We start from the raw sequence: 26,382 nt of genomic DNA, 5'->3' as shown, positions 1-26,382 counted from the left end.
TCAGTTTTCTAACATGAGACCAGATGCCTTTCAATTTGGCACAGTCCTGGAAGATCTGAAGATGATTCTCTACACCATGGCATCTGCTCCAGCTATGTCTCTTGTTTTACAACACTTGTGCAAAAATATCTAATAATAATTTCTCACTGTTATTCTCTCCACGAAGGGGAACTTGTACTGTTCAGAGTAGTTAGCCTTATATTCTTCCAATCCTCTGGAGAGATTTGCTGGTTTATTTTTTCCGCACCTTCACTCACTTTGTCAATATTACCTTGTATTTCTGTAGAAAAGAGTGCATCTGGGGTTTGATATACATACAGATATTTAAAGCATTATACATATTTAACTTGCTCCAGAGGAGAATGCCTGGGACAAAATATTTGCTCTTGACACTTCAGAAACTGCTGAAATAGAAGCTCTGAAAATACCAAATAGACTTGTTCAGTGGTTCTCTCAACCTTCTCCATACTGTAAAAGGATGCCCTTTTACACATCCCTGGAAGCCCTCTCCCATGTAGCTGGGACTACCCCACCCCCATTTAGCAAATAAGGGAGTAACCCCTGACACCTGTTTCTGACCTCCCAGCTGAGAACTCATGACTTAAATGGACATAGAGGAGGAAAGTTACATAGGAGAGGAAGGGTAATCTTGAGGTTAAGGCACAGCACTGGGGGGAAGAAGATCAAAGTTCTTTCCCATGTTCTATCTCAGGCCTTTGTGTGACAACGGTCAAGCCACTTAACCTTTCTGTGCCTCTGTTTCCCCATCTGTAAAATGGAAATAATTATATTTACTTACCTTTCTAACAGGGTTGTTGTGTTGTGAGACTTAATTTGTTAATCTGTCAGGCACTTGGAGATATGCAGATAGAAATCCCTGTAGAACCACGAAGTATTATTAATTATTATTATTAATCTACATTTTCTAATATATCCTCTTTGGCACTCAAGTACACCATTCACTGTTGGTGAATTTACATCCTGTATTTCAATAACAAAAGAAAAAAAACATGCAAGAAGATCTTATATTAATTTGTTTCATTTAATTTTCTGGTATGAGTTTTGTCCCTCATGAGATTTTACGTTGCAGTATCTTCATTTAAAATCTTTGTTGCATTTTACTTAACATAAATATACAAAAATATGAAAAGATATACCAAGATATATAATGAACCAATAACACATCCATAAGGGACAATATTAAAATAAAATAAAATAAAAACTGTATAGGAAAACAGGGAACGAATTTAAAAATCCAAAAAGTAGGAATTTATTTGCACTGCAGACAATATTAAGTTCTTTCATCTTTTCAACCTCTAGAGGGAACTATGTTTTCAGCAAACCCTCCCCCAATAAAATTTTCTTAATCGAGAGCAGGCTTCACAAACTGTTCTTAATGTTAGCTGGACCTTAATTTAGGAATAAAGCCTTCCAGAATCAAAAGCACAATTCACTGTAATACTTTGAGTTGGAACAGTGATTCTAATCTTGATTTGTATGCATGCTATTCTGGGAGGAAAATACTGTTTCCATAATGACCTTAATCCTAAAGGGCCAGATTCCGAAATCCTCACTCTTATTGTAGCCAACAGACATTTTGCCTGACAAAAGATTCAGGACTGTAGGAGTTGGTCCTATTAAAAAACATGTATGTAGTTGAAAGAACTAATGTCTGCTCACTGGAAAACAATTAGATTTACAGCCCTGGAAAATGTTTGCAGCCGTACTGTATTTGTACTCATGACAAGGTAGATTAAGTGACAGATGTAATTTGGATCAACAATAAATTGTTACACATAAGCTTTTGACTCCAAAAGATCCTGGTGCTCTAAGGGCCTGATCCAGAAATGTTTACTTAAGGCAGACTCCCACTAGCTTGAATGGCAGTGTTCATGTGCATAAGGGTTGCATGTTGGGGCCTAAATCCAAGTCTGTATCTATGTCTGAAAACTGGCCTTCAAACCTCATATTTTCCAGTCTTCTTTTTTCATCACTTTTGTCCTGTATGCTGAGTAGTACGTTATTCCCTGAGGAGTAGTCAAAATGAATAAGGATGGCAGACTTGTGATTTGTTTGCTTATCTCTTCCATATTGATACAATTCATGCTATTTGAAATAAGATGGTTCTCAGACAAAATGCAGCACACACAAATGAAAAAGACAGATACATTTTGCAAAACAAAATCGAAGAGATGTTGCCAGGTTGCAGTGTCATAAACAGACATATAGGGTCAACGGAAAACAGTGGCTGGAAAGGCAACATACAAAATGATCTTCAGCAGGGTGGATGTATATGTAAACTTTAAAATCATTCTGAAACCAAATTAATCAATCAAATAATATTACTTTAAATGCACATTTTTCAGGCAAGTTACTTGTCTTTGAATTTCTATATCTTATTTTTTGACTGATTGCCATTAGATAAATATTCCAGGAAAATATTCTTGTGAATTTTTGATTAGTTGATTAGTTTTGATTAGAAAGAAAATAGGGTTATTGGGCCTTTTAAATTCTATTACTTAGTTTAATTGCATTAAAAGCATGTGCAGTTTCCTCTTGTGTTTAATTCAGACTTCATGTGCTCTTAAAGATGAACAGCTGGGTTCCACTTGGAACCAAAGTCTCCAATTTACACTCTGTACAGTAAAGGCAGAAACAATTTGTTTATATACATTGCCCTGACAGTGACCTCAACCCTGAGTTAAACAGACCCCTTCTGTAAGGTGAGAAGCACTTCACTCACCCTACCAGTTCAACCTTGGGCCTCTCATTATAAGCATAAAATGTCAAACTGTGCAGGATTACTGTGTGTGTGCAGACGTGGACCATTGACCATTATGGAACATGCAGAATCCACAGAGATTTCACAGTTGCAAATAATGAATGCAGTTAGTCCCCCTCTGCATTCTCCTTGTATCCTCCTTCACTATATCATTTTTAACTCTTTTCAATATGTAATGTTGAGTATAGTTTCTTATTCAGAAAATGATCATCCATTTTCAAGTGGCATTTCCAAAAATTCAGAAGTTATAGTTGCTTTGTTAGCAATACATATAAAAACAAGTGGTTTTTTTTTTTTTTACCATGGCAATAGCTAAGTAAATTAGTCAGAGAGTGGTGCCCAGATTACTTAACAAGTGAATTTTTCACACCAAAACAATGTTAAACAAACACAATTCTCCGAATACAAGGTCTTTCAAATGAAATAATATAACTGAAAAATGAGTTTTGTTTTGCTTTTAATTACACACTTTATTTACTGGGGCACACTAAGTCTTCTGCAGAACTAAATTGTGCCTGTTAAGCCCAGCCTGTAATGAGGGGCAGTGCGGAGTTGCTCTGTTCTAGGGGCCACACCAGAGTGGCACAATGTATCCCAGAGCTCCCTAGTTGCATGGGGGGATTGGGAGCATTTAATATACTACTGTACGTACCCTTAAAGGAGGCAATATGCTTCTCGCATGCTGCCGATCAGGTCTGCTGGACAGTTTATGTGGGGCACAGCCAAAGTCCTACCTACTCCCTGGAAGTATCCTCTGGGCATCACTGAGTGCTAGTTATACCCCTCCCCATGGAGGCTGTGCAAACTAGAAGAGTTTCTTACCCCACCTCCTGCCCCCAGCCACAGAACAGGCAGGGGCACAGATTCTGCTAGCTTTACCCACATTGGTAGTCCACTGCTTTCCATGAGCCTGCCTGAGGAGTAAGGTACTCCTCCACCCAGTAAGAAATCCGGGGCTTATGCTTTGAGTCCATCGCCCATTCAGGCTGAGTTGTACATTACACCAGGCGTTGTTCCATTCATGCTCGTGCACTAAGGTACCACTCAGTCGGAGTCCATGTGGCACACCTGACGCAGTACCAACCTGCCAAGGAGAATACTGCCGGACTGTCTGGGATTCTGCATGGGGGGGAGCTACTGTGTCCTCTCCCTTCCAGTTCCTAGGCTGATACTAGCATGCGCGCTACCTTCCACTGCTGTAGAAAGCGGCGCGGGGCTTTTACCCGGAGGGGAGCCAGGAACGCTCCCCTTTCAGCAGGGGCAGCAGCATTAAAGGGGCGCCTCACCCGCTGTTGCAATGAAAGGGCCATTTCAAGTAGGGGTGGGGGAATTCATTCATTCGGAGGGCGGCTCCCAATCCTGCAAGCAGGGCTTTTAAAACACGGCGCTTTAGCTCCGGGACACGAGGGGTCTCGTGCGCTGCCCTAGGTCGCTCCGCATCCAGAGTTACAGCAGGACGAGTCAGCTCGCTGCATCTCCAGGTCCTGATTTTAAACGGGTCTTTTGCACGCCCTGCTAGGACACGTGCACGGTGGGAAAAGAAACAATCGCATCGAGGGGATTTTCAAAGTCCGGATTGCAAGGGTGAGCGCGACTTCTCAGGCAAGCAGCAGCCGAGCGGGGTCTTTTTATTTCCTACCCACCTCTCCCCTTGCTCCAGGTTTGCAGTGCCCTTTGCAGCCATTGCTCATCAGAGCGCCCCTGGGCGAGATGTGGGTTGGTTACAGGAAGAGGGGCGGCGGGGTGGGGGGCCCGGGATTTTGTTTGGGGGGGGGGAAGGGGGCGGAGGGGCGGATCAGCCCTGCAGGAATGTTAATGAACGACTCCTCCCCAAACACAAACCCGGCCTCGCAGCGCCATGTGTGGCAACAGGCGCGTTGGCTCCCACACTATTTAAACAGAGGGCTATAGACCAGCGAGGATCCATAAGATCAGCCAGGAGGCAGAGCGTGGGGGAGGAAGATGCCCCACAAATAACAAGTTGCTGGGACAGTTAGTTAACCTGCCAAACACCCTAAAAAATCAGCCACCCAACAACCGAGAGAAAACCAGCAGCTCCTTCTAACCCCACGGGCTACTGATCTCTGTATTAAAGTGTGCAGGGGGAGGAGGTTGGTAGCACTTTCTTGTTCTGTGCAGGGCACCCAGGGGGACTCGGAGACAGCGGCGAGAGGGGGGAGGGAGCTCACTGCTATTGAAACAATGCCATCCTTCTTCTTACTTAGCGTCCCCTGCATCCTGGTGGCTTGGATGCTCCTGGCAAGCAGCACCAGCAGCAGCCCCAACGAGGAGAAGCTGGTCACGGTCCTGGTGCTGCTGCCCAAGGACAACTCTTACCTGTTCTCCCTGGCCAGGGTCAAGCCCGCCATCGAGTACGCTGTGCGGAGCCTGCAGGAGAACGGGACTTGCCTGCCGGGCTACCGCTTCGAGCTCATCTACGAGGACTCCGAGTGTGGCAACCGGGCGCTCTTCAGCCTGGTGGACCTGGTGGCCCTGAAGCAGCAGAAACCGGACCTGCTGCTGGGGCCCGTCTGCGAGTACGCGGCTGCCCCGGTGGCCCGGCTGGCCTCCCACTGGAACCTGCCCATGATCTCGGCTGGGGCGCTGGCCACCGGCTTCAGCACCCGGACGGGCGAGTTCTCGCACCTGACCCGGGTCTCGCCCGCCTACTCCAAGATGGGCGAGATGTTCCTGGCCCTGTTCCGGCACCACAAGTGGAGCCGGGCCACCCTCCTCTACAGCGACAACAACCAGGAGCGCAACTGCTACTTCACCATGGAGGGGGTGCATGTGGTCTTCCAGGAGGAGGCGTTCCCCATGGCAGTGCACAGCTTCGACGAGAGCGGCCGGTACTTGGACCTGGACGAGATCGTGCGCGCCATCCAGGCTGGGGAGCGAGGTGAGTGAGCCGGGGGCAGCACGGGCACCCGCAGGGGGGAATCCCCCCGCCCCCTTGCCCCGATCTCACCCCGCCATCTCCACTGGAGCCGGGCACCCGCCCGAACCTCCCCTTCCCCCCTGGCTGGAGCAGCTTCGCCCCGAACATCCCACCCCAGCCAGGGCTGTAGCTCCGCTGCTCCCCTGTGCGTCCATCATCTCCCTCCAGTGCCGCCGGGAGGAGCTTTGTCCAAACCAGCCCCCCCCCCCGCCCCCCTTCTCCGCTGAAGGAGCCTTGGCCAAACCATCGCCCACCGGTGGCGTTTAGTTAAATCGCCGCAATCCCCCTCCACTCCAACGATGCACCCGCGGTAAAAATCTGGCCCAGGCGCACCCTGCCCAGAGCCCGGGGCCAGTCTCACCGGCAGCGCCTCGTGGGTGGAGAGACGTAGTGCAAAGCCCCCTCCTGGGGCCGTGCGGAGGAGCCGTGGCTCAGCCGCCCTGCAGCCAGCCCCGAGCGGGTGGGAGACGCTGGCAGGTCGGCGTCTGCAGAGCAGCCGCCGATGGCTGCGCAAGGTGACAGAGAGTCAATCTCACCGTGTCTGGTGGAGCAGATTTCCACGGGCGGTCAGTCATCCCCATAACGATCTACAGCAATGGGACCATAAGCCTCCCCCTTTAAAGCAAAGACACAACATTGTTTTTCAAAGCTGGTGAACGTCTGATAAAGCCCTGGCTGCGTGCGGGGACTGGGGAGGGTCTTCAAATCCCCTGTGTGGAAAGTCATTGCAATAGGCTTACTATGCCCTGATGCCACAGCGGTTTATTCCCACGTTGACTGCATGTAAACGGGAAACATTAGGGGGATTCCTAGCGTGCAAAACATGACGCTCAGCATTCAGTCCCTCCAGCCAGTGGTTTGTTGAACGCATTCACAGTCCCATTGAGTAATGCCGTCTCCCTTATACGCTGTGCTCCCGAGTGCTCGCCAGCTTCCTTAGCTGGGAATCAGGGTGTTTTTCCCCCATGCACTCGCTCTAGTGCTATGCACCTGAGATGGAGGGCGTAGGTGCAACGTGTTGCCAGACGCAGCCGGCAGCTTGTCTGATCAGTAAGGCAGCTAGTGAAAAATAGCCATTAATTGTAGCTGCATTCAGCTGAGGCGACATTGATCATCCGTCTGAAAGTAAAGCGAATTCACCGCGGAAGTAACATGGTGAAATGCATGTGGGTTGCTAAAGCAGATTTGCCTAGCAAGGCTCGGAAGCAGAGTAATCTGAAATCCACAGCGGTATGCGCAAGAAACGATAAATAAACATGACTGTGAAAATGCACAGGATGAGATAAAAACCTTTGGTCCAGAACGATGTAACCCTTCAGGCACTGGTTAGCTGTTTATCGCCTGTTGAAGCTAACTCCTTCAGTATCTTTTCTTCAGCTAGCTCTTTGCATGTTTTGCATGCTGCATGCATTTTCTGTTTCAGAGAGGGTATTAATTATGTTTCCGCAGGTATATAATAGCAAACAACATGCCAGATTCTTTTTTCTAGCTCTTCCCCTAAAACGTGACACAAATGCATCCCATGAAGTGAGCTGTAGCTCAGGAAAGCTTACGCTCAAATAAATTGGTTAGTCTCTAAGGTGCCACAAGTACTCCTTTCCTTTTTGCGAATACAGACTAACACGGCTGCTACTCTGAAACCTGACATTAAAAATGTGTTACGTAGTTGTGCATAGAGATAAGTAGGAGATTTTCTAGGCTATGTTGTTGTGTATACTGTGCTGCAAGTATTTCATGCTCTGTGCTTTCACGTGGCCACTCAGTATCGGCAGGGTAGATCTTTTGTGTCGTTTCCTGTTTTTATTCAGATCTGGACGTTTTCTCCGTTCAGGTCACACACTGATGGCTTTTAGGCTTTTAGTTCAGCACTGCGGTAGCTATCAAAGGAGCCAGTTATGCAAGTGGTGGGGGTGGGATATAAACTGCAGAAGCTTCACACTGGCTCTGCTGTGTTACTCATTGCATATGTATGTCATCTGTTATGCAGAGACATCTCAAAGGGCAGATTTCACTGTTGGTCTGGGGCACTTAAAGACTCGCTGACTAATTCTGATTATGGATCTCTCTCTCCAACACACACACACTAATGCAAGAGTAAAAGAAACATGGAATGCTTGAATGGTGTGTTTGAGTATGAAAATTACCTGTGGTTTCTGAGTAACCAGCTTAGAACTTGTAGGGAACTCTCCCTGAAATAATTAATGTGGACATATAGTTCCTTGAAGAGTACTTGTGGCACCTTAGAGACTAACAAATTTATTTGAGCATAAGCTTTTGGGAGCTACAGCTCACTTCATCAGATGCATTCTGTAGCTCCCGAAAGCTTATGCTCAAATAAATTTGTTAGTCTCTACGGTGCCACAAGTACTCCTTTTCTTTTTGCAAATACAGACTAACAAGGCTGCTATGCTGAAAAAAGTTCCTTTAGGGTTATACTTAAATATTAAAATATATTGAGTCTTGCTGGACCAAATTCAGGCTGGTGTAAGGAGGTGCATCTGAGCTGTATGGTATTTTGGCTGATCATCCTCATTAGCAGGGATTAATGCAGCTAAGGGTAGTTAATACCCTGGTGGTATTGGGAGAGGGAGGGCACTTGAAAGGGGTAATATTTTTCCCAGCTGACTGTCACATGTCGAAAAGTTTGGGCATGATTCTGTTCCCAGTGAACCCACTGACTTAGAGGAGAGTAGGACCAGCACCTTTGGGTGAAATCCTGGCTCTAGTGAAATCAATTTGAATTTTACTATTTACTTCAGCGGGGCTAAGATTTCACCCTTTTGTATTTTGATGCTCTTTATTTATAGTAGAAATCTGATTTATTTCAACAAGCTGCATTGCTAACAAGAGAGAAAACATATGTAGCTGCCAAACCGCAGATTTTTGGATTGGACAGCAGACCTGTTGCTTATGCTGCAAATTTTTGTTTTAGTGACTCTGCATATGTTCAAAGGTTGAGCAAAGAAGTTTTCCTCTTATCCTGCTGAGTCTTACCATTGAGATTTCCTCCCCCCTCTTTCCATTTAGAAGCCCCATTGAGTATTGCATAAATAACAAAAACATTTTGTGGAAGCAGCTAGCAGGGGAACACATGAATTCCTAACTCTTGCATGTGTGCAGTAATTTTGCCACTGACTGTTAGCAAAACAACAGGGAGATAAGTGGCTTGTAAAACATCTTGAAAAAAATCACCCTTCGGGTGGATGAATTGATTATATATCATATAATAGCAAAAAGCACAAAACATAATAGAACAACCATATATTTAGAATACATTGGATTAATTGCAAACCTGAATTAATTACTTATTAATTTACGCATTTGGTACACACGCATATTAAGTAACATTTTCCTGCTACAGGCAATGCTAATCTTGGAATTTTTTTTTAAAAATGCTTGTTGAAACCTGTCAAAATATTCCAAGCATGCACTATGCACTAATTGATAGTGGATCACATTAAAGAAATTCCCTCCCTAAAACTGACTGGAGATTTAAATTTTAAATTATGCACTTAAAACTATTTTTTTAACCCCCAGTTAAATAGAATCCTATTGAGTGAGTGATTCCCCCCCAAAAAACAGATACAAATCACACTCCATATAACTCCAATGCAGTCACCACACGGTATATTTGTGTTGATACAGTGTATATACTTTAGGACTTTGCACTGGTGATAATAGTTACACTGGTGTGAATTTCCTGAACACTCAGGTCCTATAAGATAATTGGTACCAACTGATCGGTTTTTATTATCTCATTCAGGAGAGCACTTAAGTGCTAAAGTTGAACAGAGAGGAATTTAAGCACTAGTTTAAGTGCTTTCTTGAATTAATAAGATGCAACAAATGACAGCTAGACTAAACAGCCAAGCGGAGAAAAGCATTTTTAATTAACATGAGGTTTATATCTCTGCTTTGTTTTCTTGATGCTTAAAAGCATAATAATTCTATTTCAATAAGAAAAGTGTTAACCTGTAGCAAATGGAACTTGATTTCTTTTCTAATCTCTTCCTAATTGCATTTTATATATATACAGCCACATTTTATTTTAACAAAGGGAGTGGCATTCCCTTCCTTCAACTCATTCATCTTCAGTTTCATCCCTGTTTACAAGGGGAATTTCCATGATTTCTCAGAGGATTATACTTGCAATTGATTGGTGCTTAATTTTTCATAAATTTTGATGTTTTTAATTAGAATGAGAGTGACAGTAACTGAAATCTTGATATAGATTCTAATTCTGCTCGTTTTACTCATGCAGATAGTCCCACTCACTTTCATAGCAATTGGGAAGGGATTTACTTCAATGGGGTGTATGCACATGTTTTAAGTTAAGAACCTGCTTATGTGGTCATTCATAAATGTCTACCTTAAAGAGTTAATGAATTTTAGTTTTCAGAACACACTATTTTCACACTAAGGTAACATTTTGAAAATGTAGTTTGGAAACCAAAATTCCAGTTCCTGCAGCCTCCTGGATCACACATCCATAACAGTCTTTGCACACTCCTAGAGAGCGTGGGTGTTTCTGGACGGCTCTGCTGCATGGCGGCCACGCATATGTAGCTCTCTGCACCTGGCACATCTGGAGAGCTGCACCAGCAGGATTGCCGTACTATGTTCAGTGCCATTTAGGATCCCATCCATTAGTGTTATCCCACCTGCCCTGGGTAGGATCAAGCCCTGATACAGAAGTACAATACATTTTAAAAGTTATACCATGGTTATGGCCCTACTAAATTCATGGCCCATTTTGGTCAATTTCATGGTCATAGGATTTTAAAAATCATGAATTTCATTATTTCAGCTATTTAAATCTAAAATTTCATGTGTTGTTATTGTAGGGAAGCGTAGTCCCCATTGTCCTGATCCAAAAAGGAGTTATGGGGGGGGGGGGGGTGTCGTCCACAAGGTTATTGTAGAGCGGGTTGCGGTATTGCTACCATTACTTCTGCACTGCTGCCTTCACAGCTGGAGAGCAGCGGCTGCAGGCCAGGAGTCCAGAAATGCCAGCAGCAGCAGCGCAGAAGTAAGGATGGCATGGTATGGTATTGCCACCCTTACTTCTGCTTTGCTGCCCGCAGAGCTGGGCCCTCGGTTAGCAGCTGCCACTGTCCGGCCACCCAGCTCTGAAGGCAGCAGCACAGAAGTAAGGGTGGCAATACCATACTATGTCATCCTTACTTCTGCTGGCGGCAGCTCTGCCTTCAAAGCTGGGCTCCCAGCCTGCAGCCGCCGCTCTCCAGCTGCCCAGCTCTGAGTCAGCACAGAAGTAAGGGTGGCAATACTGCAACCCCCCTAATATAACCTTGTGACCCCCCCTGCAACTCCCTTTTGGGTCAAGATCCCAAAAAACTTGAAAAACACTAGTCTCCACTGTTAAATCCGTATAGTATAGCACACAAAAGACCAGATATCATGGGGGGAGACCAGATTTCATGGTCTGGGACGCGTTTTTGGTGGCCGTGAATTTGGTAGGGCCCTAACCGTGGTTGAGAAAGGAAGACAGCTTGGCAAATATGAATCTAAGCCTTTGAAAACAGTTCTTCCAAATCTTAATGTCACAAAAAATTGCCATGAAAAGTGAATGTTTATTACAAAGATTGCTTTTAATGCTTTTCCAGATCTAGTCAACTGGCTAAAGCTTTCAATTCATCAATAATTAGTTTAACAAAACTCAATAATGCTGGCTGAGGTCCAGATACTACAAACACTTATGCACATGCCTAAGTTAAGAATTTGAGTAATCCCATTAATTTCAGAAAGACTACTCATGACCATAGATTTCAGAGTAGCAGCCGTGTTAATCTGTATCCACAAAAAGAAAAGGAGGACTTGTGGCACCTTAGAGACTAACCAATTTATTTGAGCATCCGATGAAGTGAGCTGTAGCCCCCGGAAGCTTATGCTCAACTAAATTGGTTAGTCTCTAAGGTGCCACAAGTACTCCTTTTCTTTTTGCGTGTCCATAGAGTTAAGCACTGTATAAGTGCTTACAGGATCAAAATACTAATACTGGAATTACTTTGATATGTATATTTTAAACTGAAGAAAGTATAAGAATTTAGTTATATGTTCTAGTAATTTACAAATACAGACCAAATAAACATAGTTGCATTTTTAAAAGCTTACAAAAAATGACACACACACAATTTATCTTTGGATTTTATGGGTGTATTCCCTGTACACACCAAAAAAATGTAATCTTTGATATATTTCTGCTGTGCTAACACCACATCCAAATAGTTAACATTTGCCCCCTCACATTCCTTTATCAGTTCTCAAACTATGACCTGTCAACACATTTTAAAGCAGAAATTTTTCCACTTTTCATTCCTGTTAGTCAAGATCATTAACTGGTGCAGGGGGAATAACTTCACTTTCACTTACAGGATGGGGATTTTTTGGTAGATGTGAATTATGAAGGCAAAAGTCAAGTGTTTAAAAGAAAAACAGCTCACCTTTCCCATTAGGAACAGTGTGTAAATCCAGAAAGAATTTGATCTCATAGGTTGTATTTGCTGATGATTCAGTAATTTCTATGCCAAAGTTTATATCAAACATGAGCTCTTTTTTCCCCCCTCTTCGTGTAAGCGACTCACAATACTCATAAGTTATAGTTTGCTCTGGAAATTATTATACTAATCGACTATAGTCAGACAGACCTGTCCCTGGTGGAACTTCTGTGAAGTGTTGGGTTATCCCAGGGATTAATTTGGATCATTATGCCTATAATGGAATAAACCTAGAAAAGAGAGGGAAGAAAATGGATTGTGTGAGTAAAGATTTGGCTTGCTTGCAACTTTATTTTATGTGAGCACAAGCACTTGACAAGAAAAACTGACTATGATTTTGATTGAGCTTTATTGTTTGGATGAAAATAGCTCCTTCCATTGTTGTAACTTTACCATTGCATGGCAGTACTTCTTGCAAATATATGTTAGGTTTCTTTTTAGTCAGCGCGCTAACAACTTTTATTTTGACTTTTTTGATCAGATCTCACTGACCAGGCCATTAAACAAGCATACTTGTATCACACCTGAATGCCTTCTGTGCTTGATGCATGTGTCATCCTAGGAATGGGAACAGAATGCTCTGCCTGGACGCAGACCTGCAAATATTTAACAGTTTAACTAGTTTCATGTGTGTTGTGAAGTTATATAGCAGTTTGTAATATAGACTGTTTACTAGGAGAGAAGTACACCTCTTGATGAAGGGGGAGGGGGAAAACAGGTGATGTCGCCTTCCATGCCTTATATGCTGGGGAACTGACCTATGTGCAAGCATCATTAAGCTAGAACAGAGGGAAAAACAGGAATTAGATCCATACTTACACAGATCAAGTGTCTAGGAAAAAAAGGCAGCATGATGGAATAGCAACTATGTTTCTATAGGCTGGAATAGCAGCTGCAAACTATTAGTGGCAGGTTGGGGAGTAGATTCTGTCTCTGCAGTTTCCACTTAGCTCCCTGCACAAAGTCTCTTTACTCAAGTATTGAGTGGGAAGGGGTGAATTTCACCACATGCACAAAACGGACTATTAACATGCCCTGGAAGTTTTTGACCAGACTTCTCTCTCAAGCTTATTGAACCTTCCAGTAAGTAGCTGTCCTTCTGCAAATCACTGGCACCAATTCTGACATATGGTAACAACAGTAGATTTCCACTGTAACCCCCTCCTCTCCAGCATACAGTACAAACCAGAATGCCAAGTGCCCAGCTGCATCCCCGTATTTAGAATTTTGAAGTAATGTAAACGTTGCCTTGATATTACCTCCTAGATGATAGCATAGCTCTGATCTTCTAATCCTCTAGCACGGATGGAGTACCACTGAATAATAGTAGATCACATTTTAGGATCCAAACTTTTATCTGGCTTTTGGATCATTGATAAATGAGACCTTGAGTCTTAAGACTGTAGCTGTTTTCAAGGTATTCAAAATGAAATTCTGAATGATAATTTTATCATTTTATGCCTTAATCTTGGAATAATTACATATTCACTTGCAATAACCAGGTGGTGGATAGAGCACTGAACTGGGAGTCAGGAGACCTGGGTCCCGTTCCTGGCTCTGCCACTGGCCTGTGGATGACCTTGGGCAAGTTACTTCTCCAGCTGTGTCTCAATTTTCCAGTCCATAAAATTGAGATAATGATACTCCTTTGTACAGTGCTTTAAGATCTGTTGATGAAAAGTGCTATATAAGAGCTAGGTATTGTTGTTGTAAAAAAAATTAAATGCACAAAAACCTCACCACATTACATGAATCAAATCAAGAATAAGAATAATTCTTTTCCCATTGAAGTCAATAGGATTTTTGACATTGACTTTAGTGGGTAAAGGATTGGCCTTTGGTATTGGTATGGAGTCTTAATGTGAACTGGACCCTGTCTCATGTAGGCTCCTTTGGAAATCCCAGATTTAATTGTTAGCTCTGTTCCCATGATTTTTAAAATGTTGGGTGGACAGTTCAGGTCACTGTCTCTGGCAATGGACAAGCTTCACAATCTGTTCCCAAAGGTTTCAAGAACAGCTTCTTATCTCTGTTTTCCATTTTCCTCCACCAGTTGTAATAATGTGTGCCAGCAGTGACACAATAAGGAACATCATGCTAGTGGCTCATCGACAAGGAATGACCAATGGGGACTACGCTTTCTTCAATATTGAACTCTTCAACAGCTCGTCATATGGTAATGTTATCCTCTCCTCCCCCCAGTATGTTGCAAAACTTTCTGTAAACATGATAACATTTTTAGATTTAGTCTTAAAATATACCACTATTAGTCCTTAAAATACACCATTATCTCTCCCTGGTCCTGAGGTTACCCGCCACTTGAATTATGATATTAGCAAGAAGGAAACCAGAAATTCTGGATTTAACTACTTCTGGACTGATCTGTGTGAGGAAACAATGTGACTAAATGGAAGATCTAATATAGAAATTCCCTTACGTTGGGGGAAAAACTGCTTCCAACAAAGACCTTTGTTATACCAGCCCATTCTCACTACCTTCTATTCTATGGTGTGTGTTCTGATTCACTGTAGGTTGCTACAAATCCCAGTCTTGTGATTACAAGTCTTGGGCCTGGAATAGCCCAAACCCTGTTGTGGGCTAGAGAGGAAATGACTGACTGAGAGATAGGCAGCGGTGACACAGTGAATCCCAGCCCAGAGAGTCATTGTTAAGGTCATGAGGGGTTGCCTAGTTCACCAGCCAGAAAATCTTGATGCCCTAGGGTGAAATCCTAGTCCCACTGAAGTCAATAGGAGTTTTGCAGATTTGTACACCTGCCAGTGGCTGGAAACCCTTGATCTAATATATGCTCCAGTTTTTCATGGCACATAATTCCTGCAGAGACATGCTGCTATATTTAGCCTTGTAGTATCACCTGGTGCACAGAAGCACAGTCATGTTCACCCCAGTAGAATGTAGTCACATACATATGATGTGCTTATATTTTTTTAATTGGTTCAGATTTCTGTGCCCCACACAGCCATATACTAAAAGGTATCCTTAGGAGTTAAGGCAAATATTTCACAAAGGACTCAGCACCACATCCCCAGAGTTAAGGGAGCACTGTCTATCTGGTTTCTTGGTGACTGACCAGTTTTTTGGGATGTTTTTGTGTTTTGTTGTTTTTGTTTTAAATGCTAACTTCCGATGCAGCATTGTTTAAATAGCATTTCCTGAGTATTTTTTGTAAATAATTCCTAGGGGGGAAAACATTAGAAGGATCTTCTGCTCTTTTTTTAAGACAGGACAAACTAACTCTGAAGAGAAATCTATGAAACTGACTGTACACAAATTGTTGTCAAATGCATAAAGTAAACAAACTGAACACAGACTTTCCAGACCTCCTCTTACAGTTCTAGTAAACTTTGTGTTATCGGAACTCTAAAAAGGTACAGAACTGTAAGACAGAATGATTTACAAGTAGCTATTGTTTCTATAAGGTCACACAATCACACTTATTTTTTGTTGTCCTTAAAGTTTATTTTAATTTGCAAAAAAGACACATTAATTGTTGAGGCTGCAACAGTTGTGCTGCTTCATCAGAAAGTCATTTTAAGTGTTGCCCACAGACTCCATGCCCAAAGCAATCTTTGAAAGGATTTGAAAGTGTGTAAAATTACTTTAGAAGCTCTGTTAAGTAAAGGGAGCTTCTCTGTTTCCAGTTACAATAGCTTTTCAAGTGAACATGTTTAGGTCAGACTGAGGTTCAGAAGCTTGTTCACATTTAGGACCCAATATTACCTGAAACCCAGCTTTCTCTGGGAAAGTCAAGATCCCAAATGTGGCATATATGTGGGACTGGGGAACTATGCTGCTTAGAGCATGGCTTTATAACATTTTGTGGCTGTCATCTGTTGTCATTCACTTTTCAAAGATCTTCTGTGTGGACCTCATGGTAGAACAAAGCTTTTGTGCTCGATTAGGTTACAATCTAGAATCGTGATAGGTGGCTGTAACAGTAGCTGAGAACCTCACAAGGAGGTGAGACAAAGAACTGATTGAAAAAGAGAAGATGGTCAATAAAAATTAAAGAATTAAAGGTCATTTATGAATTTTGCTAAAATCGTAATCCACAAGGGCTATAGAGGTGCAGCACCTTCACAGCATTGTGCTTTGGTAAACAAGCACCAGAGTCCGAAGCATAGAGGCCTTTCTCTGGGAAAGGAGACAGAATGGAAGGGAGCTACCATTTGACTTGGATCTCAGTGAGGGCTAGACTGTGGCTTTGCCACTTCATACACAGGACTTGTGGCAAGCAGCTGCAGTTTCCCAGGAGCAGCACACTGAAAGAAATGTGCTTCTCAGAGGCCCTGTTCCTTCACTGGTTCCCTCATGCCCTGTCAGGAGGAGGTGAGTAACTTGCTGTTGGCCTGTACCTGCAGCAAATTATGACATCTCCCCAATGGCTTGGCTGCCATCACAACACACAGAGGAAGTGAAACACAGGCTTCTCTCACTTTTCACCCACCTGCATGCCTGGATCCAGGGTCCGTGTAACCCACTCACGGCCAGAAGATCTTTATCCCTCATCCATCCCTGTGCAAGCACATAGTCCCAAGTCAAGGCGGATAGAATGTTTGATACTTGGCTGCTGCCATCTCTGGCATTCACTCCATCTCCATTCCCATTCCCTTCCCTTGGTCTCAGCTAACCTGCTGTCTGCCTGTCTATAAATCAACAAATTCCTTTAACCAGGCTGAATGACCACATCCTCCCTCATCTCAGGGTCCTGCGTGTCTCCGGATTCCAAACCTCAGCAGCTACTCGTGTTCTGCAGTTTTAGTCTTTGTACTTTTAGCCACAACTGGCTTTTAGTTCCAAAAATAAAAATGACTGTCTGGCTTTTTAATTATTTTTAAATATTTAAAAGCAAGTTGTTTAAGGACACTGTTATTCCCCTAAGGCCTCATTATTTATCAGTTCCATAGAACAGCCCTAGCACCTGATTCAAGGCAATAGGAGTCTTTCCACTGACCTCAGTGGGCTTTGAATCAGGTCCTTTGGCCTCAACCAACTCACAGGAAGTACTCAGGACAGGACAGGATCAGTAGGCAAAGGCATTTAAACAAATAAGCTGTAACTGAATTTAAAAATCTCTGATTACTGTATTAGTTTACCAAGTTCAGTCTCCCACCTGCTGTGTCACTGGGCAAATGCAAGTACAATGTGTGCAATGGCAAATTGGTAGTTGGGTGTTTGTTTTCTGCTAAGAGAAACTGGGCCTATCGTGCAGCCAGGGTGCACATGGCATTCCCATTGATTTCAGTGGGAGAGCTGGGCGACAAGTGGCTACAAGATCAGGCCCTGTGTGACGACATTCCAAGTAATTACTTTACTCTTCTTACTCTACTTAGACCTGACTTTGCTTGAAGTTTAAAAGGAAGTCAGTGGCACATTGACTGGAAACTGAATCCAGTTTTGCCTCCCTCACCTGGTCTAGCCCCTAGACAACCTGCTTCTCTGTGTTTGAGGATGTTATTTGCTCATATCTAGACTTGACTTCAGATGTTAAAAATAATCAAGCAAATATGGGAAGAAAATCTTATTGCTGACCATTCTGCTAGGCTGGGCTTCTGACTAAGGATCATAATCTGTATAATTATTTCAAGGGCATTATGTCAGTCCCCCTTCCTGTCTTGTTCCCCTAGCATCAAGAGACATGTTGAATTCCATTACATTAGCCTCACAGCACGTATTGCACAAATGCGACAATACCTTGTACATTGCTGTCTACCCCCAAGCAACGTATAGAGGATATTTAAGCAGAAAGGGAGAGCGAGCCCATTATGCAAACAAGCTTGGAATTGTAAATATTTTTATTTCTCCCTTAGGAAATGGCTCTTGGAAAAGAGGAGACAAACACGACCTTGAAGCAAAGCAAGCCTACTCATCCCTCCAAACAGTCACTCTACTGAGGACAGTGAAACCTGAGTTTGAGAGGTTTTCCATGGAAGTGAAAAGTTCTGTTCAGAAACAAGGTCTGAACGAGGATGATTACGTAAGTACTTGATTGAGCCTAGAGCTTTTAGCGTCCTCAAAAACAGGATCCTGATTAAATCAAAGGTGACAAAGTGTCCTATTCTGAATCCGTCAAAAACACCTGGGCTCAGTTGTGAAACTCACTGTTACCTTTGTGAACTCTCTCTGGTAAGATGTTTTTCTCCCTGGCTAAAGAAAATTGCTCTTTGTTTGTCCACAGTCATCAGGGAGTACACAGTGGGAGGGGCAGGAGAAACAAGGGCTCTACATGTCTCTAGCGCTTCCATCGTTCATCACACTCCTTTTATTGGTAAAATATTTTTTTCGTTCTTGATTTCTGTGTTTTCTCTCTCACTCCAGCTCTTCCTCATGCTTTTTCACTCTAGGGAAATGGCGTCTCAGCAGGTTGTGCTATCCTGTTGTATCTGGTAAATTGAACTTTTCTTATCCTTAAGGGGAGCTGTGCCCAAATTCCCAGCTTACCATGCTAAAATTCTGTGTGGTTTTAACCATCCAAATACCCACTGGAGGTATTCCACAAATCCTGTCAAGTATTTTAAACCTGGAAGTACCACAGTGCTCCAAAGAGGGAGATAAAATACTATATTTCTTGTTACCATTCACCTCTAGGAGGAGGATACTTCTGGGAATTAGCACAGAGTATCAGAAACACTGAAAGGATATTTTTCCAAGATCATTCCTAGATGGGTCTTCTTTCAGATGAAGATAGGAGGAGCTCACGGCACAATATACACACACACAGTTGCCTGCATGCTGGTGCAGGTACTTCATTCCCTGTGAAAGGGGCCACTAAAAAACCCCTGATGTGGCAAGAAGAGAATGTGGCCACATGAGAGCTGAAGCTCATATAGCTCCAGGGGAACAGGGTTAGGATGTCAATCCATTGCAGTGACAGTGCCGTGCAAGAACTTTCCCACCATCACTACTACTGGAACTAAAATGACCACACTTACACAGGAGACCAGTGAAATTGGAAAAGTCAGGAAAAGTGACTTGTTGGATACATTCATACACTATTTTATGTTGTTTTTATATTGATTTAAGGATTGGCATTAATTGACGTCTATAAAATAAAGGAAAGCAGCAACAGTCAATATATATTGCTTGAAAACTGAGATTATGAGCCGAAACACAAGGTCTAAATCAAAAGCTTTGCTAACGTGCATGCTGAATTAACAGACAGGAAGTCTTTCCTGCAAGGTATTGTACAATATCAGTTGTCTTCAGAAAATCCGCACTCAACCAACCATAGAACAGCTGTATTTGAAAACCTATCACCTATTTGTGGTTTTAGGTACTGGGGAGGGTTATTTAGAATGAAAAGCCTTTTTGATATAGTTACCCAGGAGGGTTTACAGTCACAGTTTGGGTCATAATTCCAGTCACCTGAAAACATGCAAATCAGACTGAAACATGCAAATCCAGATGGAATCCTGGAAAGTCTAGTTCACACCTTACTGCTGCAATGAAACAGAAAGCATGACTGAGTTCAAATAGTGCTCCAACGAGGGGCACAGGAGGCCCATTCAGATTTGCACATCTTTTTGCAGATGAAGTTGTAAGACAACACAACTCCCATAGGACATGGGGCTAATGCCTTCCAAGGAACTTTGAGATCTGTTAAGGAGAGCGACAAACGCTGATTGGCGTCAAGGGCAGCCAGGCTAATGTTCAAAAGGCAAGAGCAGCCAAATGGCTAGGAGAGCCAGTGAAGCCAGGAGCATGAATGTTATCTACCCAGCTCAGAGGCTGAGGTGGGTGGATTAAGGAGGACAGTTTGGAGTAAGAAGGAGAGGCACTCTGTGGTTCTGTAGGACATGGAGCCCGCTTCAAAGTTATGTTTGGAGGACCATGCATGTATCAATTCAGCTTTGTGTTAAACGCCTGGCTACAATTACATTGCCAGCAAAATCTGAGTCTCATTATAATGCGCAGAATTAGCACAATGTGTGTGAGAGATCAGCAAGCTCCCTCATGCTGGCAAACAGAAGCGTTTTTTGTTGGCTAACTTTCTTATTCTCCAAATAGGAGATTCCCTGCAAATACATCCATGTTGCCAACAGTTCTTTGTTCACTTTTATCAGACCTTAGCTGCTTGAGCAGTCAGATCTCAGTGCTGATAACATTCATTGGTTGCTCTCCATAGTACAGTCAGGTGACCCTAAAGCTCTCTTGTATTTTGCTCAGAGCAGGGGCTCAGAGCTACAGAGAAAAGGGGGTTAGCTTCAAACACAAGTTCAATATGTACTGAATTTGTACTATTACTTACTGTGCTATAAAGATCTAATCAAAAACCTTCTCACGTCAATTTATCCTCATGATTTTTGAAAAAACAAACAATTTTAAAGTGATGCTATTGTGTCACTAATACCTGAGAGCATTCAAAAATGAACAGATTTTAGTAATCTAATTTACTACCATTTGTGATACCCTTTGTTTTTTACCGTCACTCAGCTTGGGCAACGAAAACAGACTAGTCAGTGTCCCCTATCTGATTCTCATGCACCAGCACACAACAGCAACGACTGGGTTGCAGACACTGCAATCAGTTGCAGACACTGTTACAAACCAAGCAATTTTTTAAAATGTCAATTAAAAAAACTTACATTTTGTAAAATTGTGAAAGAAGAAAAAGCAAAACAAAAACAAATGACCTGACTAAGGGCCTCATCACCCAGCCCCTCTTCCTATCTGCATGGAAGGGAAAGGGGATGCCAGCTTCACTATATGCTGGCCCTTGCTACTCCAAGAGAGTTTCCCTCTGTGGAGGCTTCCCAGCATTTAGGCTCTGTGGACTGGGAGGAGGTGGGGATGTCTCCACTCTACTGGATTCTTCTACACATGAAACCTGTTGGTGAAGGTGGGCATGTTACTTCAGGTGGAATCTTGCCTGCAGTGGATTACACGGGTGATCAATGGGGGTTTGAATGCAATCCTCAGCTTCTTCTGCATGTGCAAATCATGTGTCCCAATGTAAATATCCAGGGAAACTCTGAATTGTAAAACAGAGAATCCACTTCTCTGTGCTGGGTTTTCCAGCATATGGGAGAATGAAGCTCTAAATGTGTGGCTTAATTCATCTGACAGTGACTCTGACAAAAAAAAAAAAAAAAAAAAAGACTTGTTAATACAGCATCTTGTCCTGAACTCTTGCCATTGTAAACTCCAAGGGCATTATTATGCTACACAGAAAGAGCATAATAAAAAGTGGAGAAAATATAACAGCCCAAAACAAAGGATGGAAAAACAGGAGGGGCAAAGCACTAACGTAGCAGTTCTCAGCTTGGTGGACATGTCTGTGGCCTGTCGAGAGCTAGCAGCTCACATGGCACTGGCCCTCCTTGTTTCCAGCTGGTATGTTGCACAGAAAGAAGCTAAAAATACACAAAACATTCTTGATGTTGCTTTTCCATGTAAGCAGCTGCTGTCATTGTTAAGTAGTAGCCCTGTAATCAAGAATGTGTGGAGGTGTCCAGGAGACAATATCGCTGTTAGGATAAAGTCCAAAAGGTTTGAGAATCCTTGTCCTGGACAAATTTCTTTAAGCAGTCTTTAACTGATCACTGGTGACACAGTCAGAGAAGCAAGTGGTAGAGAGAGGTTTTTAAGAAGGCACTAGACAATTGGTTCCCAAACTTTTTAATAAAGCAACCCACCAGCTGCATTGTGTCTTTTTTTTCTTTTACCGGAACCCCAGCAATACCATCCTAATTCCAGCCTGGCACCGAGAGGAGGCTGTTGGAGCGTGAGCCCACCCTGCACTCCTCCTTTAGCAAAGGTTCCTGTCCCACGGGGCTGGGCCTCGCTCCCCATTCCGGTATTGGGACCTGGTTCAGAGGTGCCCAGCTTCTATTTATCAACGTAAATAACTGAGAGTCTTCCCCAAAAACCCAGCATCCAACATGCTGCTTTTAGAAAATATGGCCACTTATTTTGGTGTCTAAATGGGAGCTGAACTCATCTGATAATCTGATCTTCCACCTCAATCCTGCTACCCATTGCCAAACTCCAGTTGACTTCAGTGGTGTAGGATTAGCCCCTAGAGCTAGCTTAACTCCTGTAGAAGTCTATCTGGACTTGCTTGATATGGGCTATGGAATCAGGCCCTTAGTAGTTGAAACTTCTCAATAATCCATCTGGAATGGATAGTCAGAATTAGGGACAGTAAAACAGGCTAACATCACTAGCTAAAATATTGCCTGTATCATCCAGTGGGATTTAAACAAGGTATCCGTCAGCTACTCACAGCGTGCTCTGAACGCTTGTAGAGTGATTTGGGATGCTTGGATTAAAGGCATAACATAAGAGCTCTAAGATAAATGTGCCAAGACAGCAAGGGGAGTGGTTTGCATTTATCTGAGATCAGCATTTGCAACTGCCTCTGTATTAGGGTGAGAATAATTCCAGACAGACATGTTTAACAAGAAACAGTGTTTCAGTTAAAGTATATACACGGTCTATTTTTATTAAATAACACTAAGCACTTAATGCATTGGCTTAAAGCTTCAGTTTGAAACTTCTTAATACTACCTCTGTTCCTGGCTTGGGAGTAGAATTCAGTAAATGCTGTTTTTATATCTAACCCAGTATTCTGAGCTGGGATGATTTTATAACCTTGGATATTTGCTCTTTTGAGGTTAGCAGGCCACCCATGGCTTGTTTTTCCTTCTTATTTAAAAGCTGAAAAATTAGCTAATTAAACAAACATTCCAACTGTGTTAACGGCACAGCAGCATTGTTTGTTGGGAAAGATGTGTGGAGTTTTTTTCTTATCTACTGTCCTCTTCCCAACACTCACAATGAGCACCAGGAAAAGGAAACTGAAGATCAATTTGCCCGCAAAGCTCTCTCACCCAAAGATACAAAGTCAAAGCTAAATACGTTATTTAGATCAGCTAGACACTACCTTTTAAAAAGTGACGATCTGTTATTTTTAAGGGTTTGAGTCTTCCAAATGAGAAATGGCCCAGAAGGGAAGCCTCTAAAGCAACTTTTAGGGCTTCACCAATTATCTACAAAAGCTATGTGGGAGGTAGCAGTAGTCATAAAGTTTATCACTTCATCCATAACATCCGTGCCAGACTCTTCCCCCATGTGTATTGCCTTACATCATCCTTTAATTGGGATTGTACACTCACAAAGATGAGGGGGGAGAGAGGAAGTAAGCAATTCAGTAAAGTCACTGAGAGAGACAGGAAAAATATAATATATTCAATAGCGTATGTCCCATTTGTCTTTCTCGGACCCAGGCAGGCAGGATAAATGCACAGGCAGGCTTTTGTGTCTCTTTTGACTGCATCAGAATAGGAAAGGGTTTGCAGGGAGGGGGGTTATGCCTCTGCCAGGGAATAATTTGTTCAAATGAATAGGTTTATTCAGCGCCTAGAGTGCTTTGCTAATTGTGTTTGAAAGAATAAAAGCAAACCTCATGTTGCTTTTAGTAGCAAGAAAAAAAAAGAGTTCACATGCTATCTTATTAATAAGAAGGTTAATTCTATCAGCGAAACATAATTAGGAATTTGGAGCCCAATTCTACGTTCATTGAAGTCAATGGGAGTTTTCCCACTGATTTTAATAGGAGCAAAGTTGGACTCCTGATTGCTAGGTTTTCTGGGTTTAGTAGCCACTCCATTTTTATTTTTTGTTAATTAAAGATATTGCCTTTACTGCTTCCCTAATGATGGGAAAGACTAAATCTCTTGAGTATATTTGGTTCTTAAACAAAAAATACTGAATATTGGTAAGTTGATGAGTGCCATAAAAGATAAGAAAATAAATGAATTAGTCTTCCCTCTTACTGTTGATGTCTGTTTAGTTTTTCTGTGGGAGCGGGGAGAGCAGAGAGTATCTCAGGATATTTTTGAAGTTGTTAAACTGAACCAGGTAGTACAAAATTTTAGTTATGACTTATAATAAGAACATTGGACTCACTGGAATGTACATGTTTAGCACTGTTAGTCTTATATACTTGTATATTTCCCATATGTCTTCAGTCTTTTTACTTTGGTTTCAAAGATAGTCACATTTCATTTTAGTAAACTGACATTTGCATTTACCTCCATGAAATATTAGAATGCAGGCCAGATACTCTTTCTTTAAAATACTCACCAGATATATATATTATATTCCACTAACAAGGAATTAAGATGTTGAAATTTGCAGGACTTTTTAAAGGTCTTTATGCTTATTTCATTAATGAAAGCTAATATTGGGCCAGATCCTGCTCCCATTTAAATTCACAGGAATATTGCCATTGATTTCAAAGGAGTGCAGGATTGGGCCTGTTCTCTTTCAACTAGAGCAGATCAAACATGTATAGCTCATTTTGCACAAACTGACATTTTAAAAAACCCAGAGCATTCACTAACTCACTTTTCTAGAAGCCAGTAAGTACATCCATTACATCTCATAGTCCCAAAGTAACTTATGAAAAATAACATTCAACTGGAAGTTCTTTATTTAACTGCACAAAAATCTAAGCCCAGCAAAGATGAGGTCATCTGAACAAAAGTCTTCAGGGATTTAGGTGATAAAGACTTCAGCAGCAGGAAATATGGTAGCAAATAGCAATCCAGTGCCAAAAAAAAAAAAAGCACAAGGTGGCCATTTGATCCGTTTTTCCCCCAGGAGAGAAGTGCTTGTCTTAATGGGTATTCAGAGATGTTGCAGCCCTGGGGGCTCACATTCCAGCTACTGGAGAGGATTGCTTTTATGAGCAGAGCTGCAGTCAGCTATGTTGGACTAAGCTTTCAGCATGAGAGACTTTACTGGAGTCAAATAGTTTGAGGTTGTTTTTTGTTTGTTTGTTTGTTTGTTTTTGAGATATGCAACAGAAAATGTTCAGTTGCAAATTATGACCCTGACCTTCAAATCTGTCCATGTGGGCAGACCTGAACACCCATGATGAGGCCCAAATAGAGACAAGAGGCTACCTGTGCTGAGCCTGCAGCACTCTGGGCTAGATCCTCAGCTAGTAAAAAATCAGTATCCACTGATTTCAGTGAAGCTAGTCTAAACTATACCAGTTGATGATCTGACTGCCTGACAGAAAGGGGAGGGGAGGGGAGGCTGCAGCCACCTCCCATGCACCCCCTCCTGACATGGGGTCATATTGCAGGCAGCCTGCCTCAGTTTCTCCCTCAAGGGACTTCTTAAACTCCACAGAGGCTTTTCTCACCCATTTACCACCCTTTCTTGGGGGGTCTGAGTTTATTCACATAAATAAAGTTCCCAAATAAAACTCTGAAAAAGTTCCAAAACACAGCCCATCCATTTTACCCTCTCATCAGGGGTCACTCCCAGGCTTTTCCTGCCCATAATCTCAGCAGCAAAACTCCCTGCCACAGATCTTTCTTCTAGAGCCTGCTCACTCCCAGCAGTCTCCAGCCCACCTGACTCCCCAGGCCTTCTTGCCTGGGGCATTTCCTGCTTGGGCAGGCCACTCCCAGGCCCTGCCTGGTTGGAGCCTCAGGTTTCTGGCTTTGACTTACCACTCCAAGCCCCTTGCTATCAGTACGGTAGTCATATTTCCGGTTCCCAAAAAGAGGACACTGCTAGAGGGGGAGAAGGAGATGGAGGGGCAGGTACAGTTGAGAGGTACCTGTAGCAGACGTACTCACTGGAGTTCGGGGGCAATATCACTCCCTGTCACTGTGGCAGGGTGGCTGGCACAAGCCAAGGACGCAGCAACTCCCTGTAGAGCCCTTCCCAGGGAGGGGCCTAGGTGGGCAGGATCCACCAGCTGTGGCTTGCAGGGGAGGGACCAATTGAGAAGGGGCCCAATTAGGGCTCCTTCTGAGCTGCAGCTTATTTGCTCTGCAAACACCTGGGACATTTCCTGTTGTTTGAAAAATCCCCCCAGACAGAGAAAGGAGCTCAAAAAAAGAGGGCAATGTCTGAGAAAACCTGGAGGTATAGTATACCCAGTCAGGGTCTTCCCTGCTGAAGCCTTTCTTACTTCCTACAATGTCCTGAACTTCCACCTTCACTGTAGCAACCTGCTATCCTTTGTAGGGAATTACCTGATCCAATCCAGGGCTGCCTCTTCAGTAGTCTAGGTTGGCTATCCCTAAACTCTACAGCATTTAGGGGGCAAGCTGTCTGTCACAGGGGCGCTCTAAGAATAAATAATGTTATTGGTCCTGTGC

The 26,382-nt window shown here is 43.0% G+C and overlaps 1 protein-coding gene across 2 annotated transcripts in view; it reads left to right on the top strand.

Annotated features, from left to right (window-relative positions):
- The first annotated feature begins 4,984 nt into the window (after positions 1-4,984).
- NPR3 (natriuretic peptide receptor 3) overlaps positions 4,985-26,382 on the top strand; it is a 53,015-nt gene continuing 31,617 nt past the window's right edge. For both annotated transcript variants that reach the window (XM_077816235.1, XM_077816236.1), the window contains exons 1-3: positions 4,985-5,681; positions 14,289-14,411; positions 18,067-18,233. In XM_077816235.1, coding sequence (XP_077672361.1) covers positions 4,985-5,681; positions 14,289-14,411; positions 18,067-18,233 — 987 coding nt within the window. The remainder of the gene's footprint in view (positions 5,682-14,288; positions 14,412-18,066; positions 18,234-26,382) is intronic.

Source organism: Eretmochelys imbricata, chromosome 5, assembly GCF_965152235.1.
Source record: "Eretmochelys imbricata isolate rEreImb1 chromosome 5, rEreImb1.hap1, whole genome shotgun sequence".
Lineage (NCBI taxonomy): Eukaryota > Metazoa > Chordata > Testudines > Cheloniidae > Eretmochelys > Eretmochelys imbricata.
Note: the sequence above shows the minus strand (reverse complement) of the source record. Positions and strands in the feature narration are given on the sequence as shown.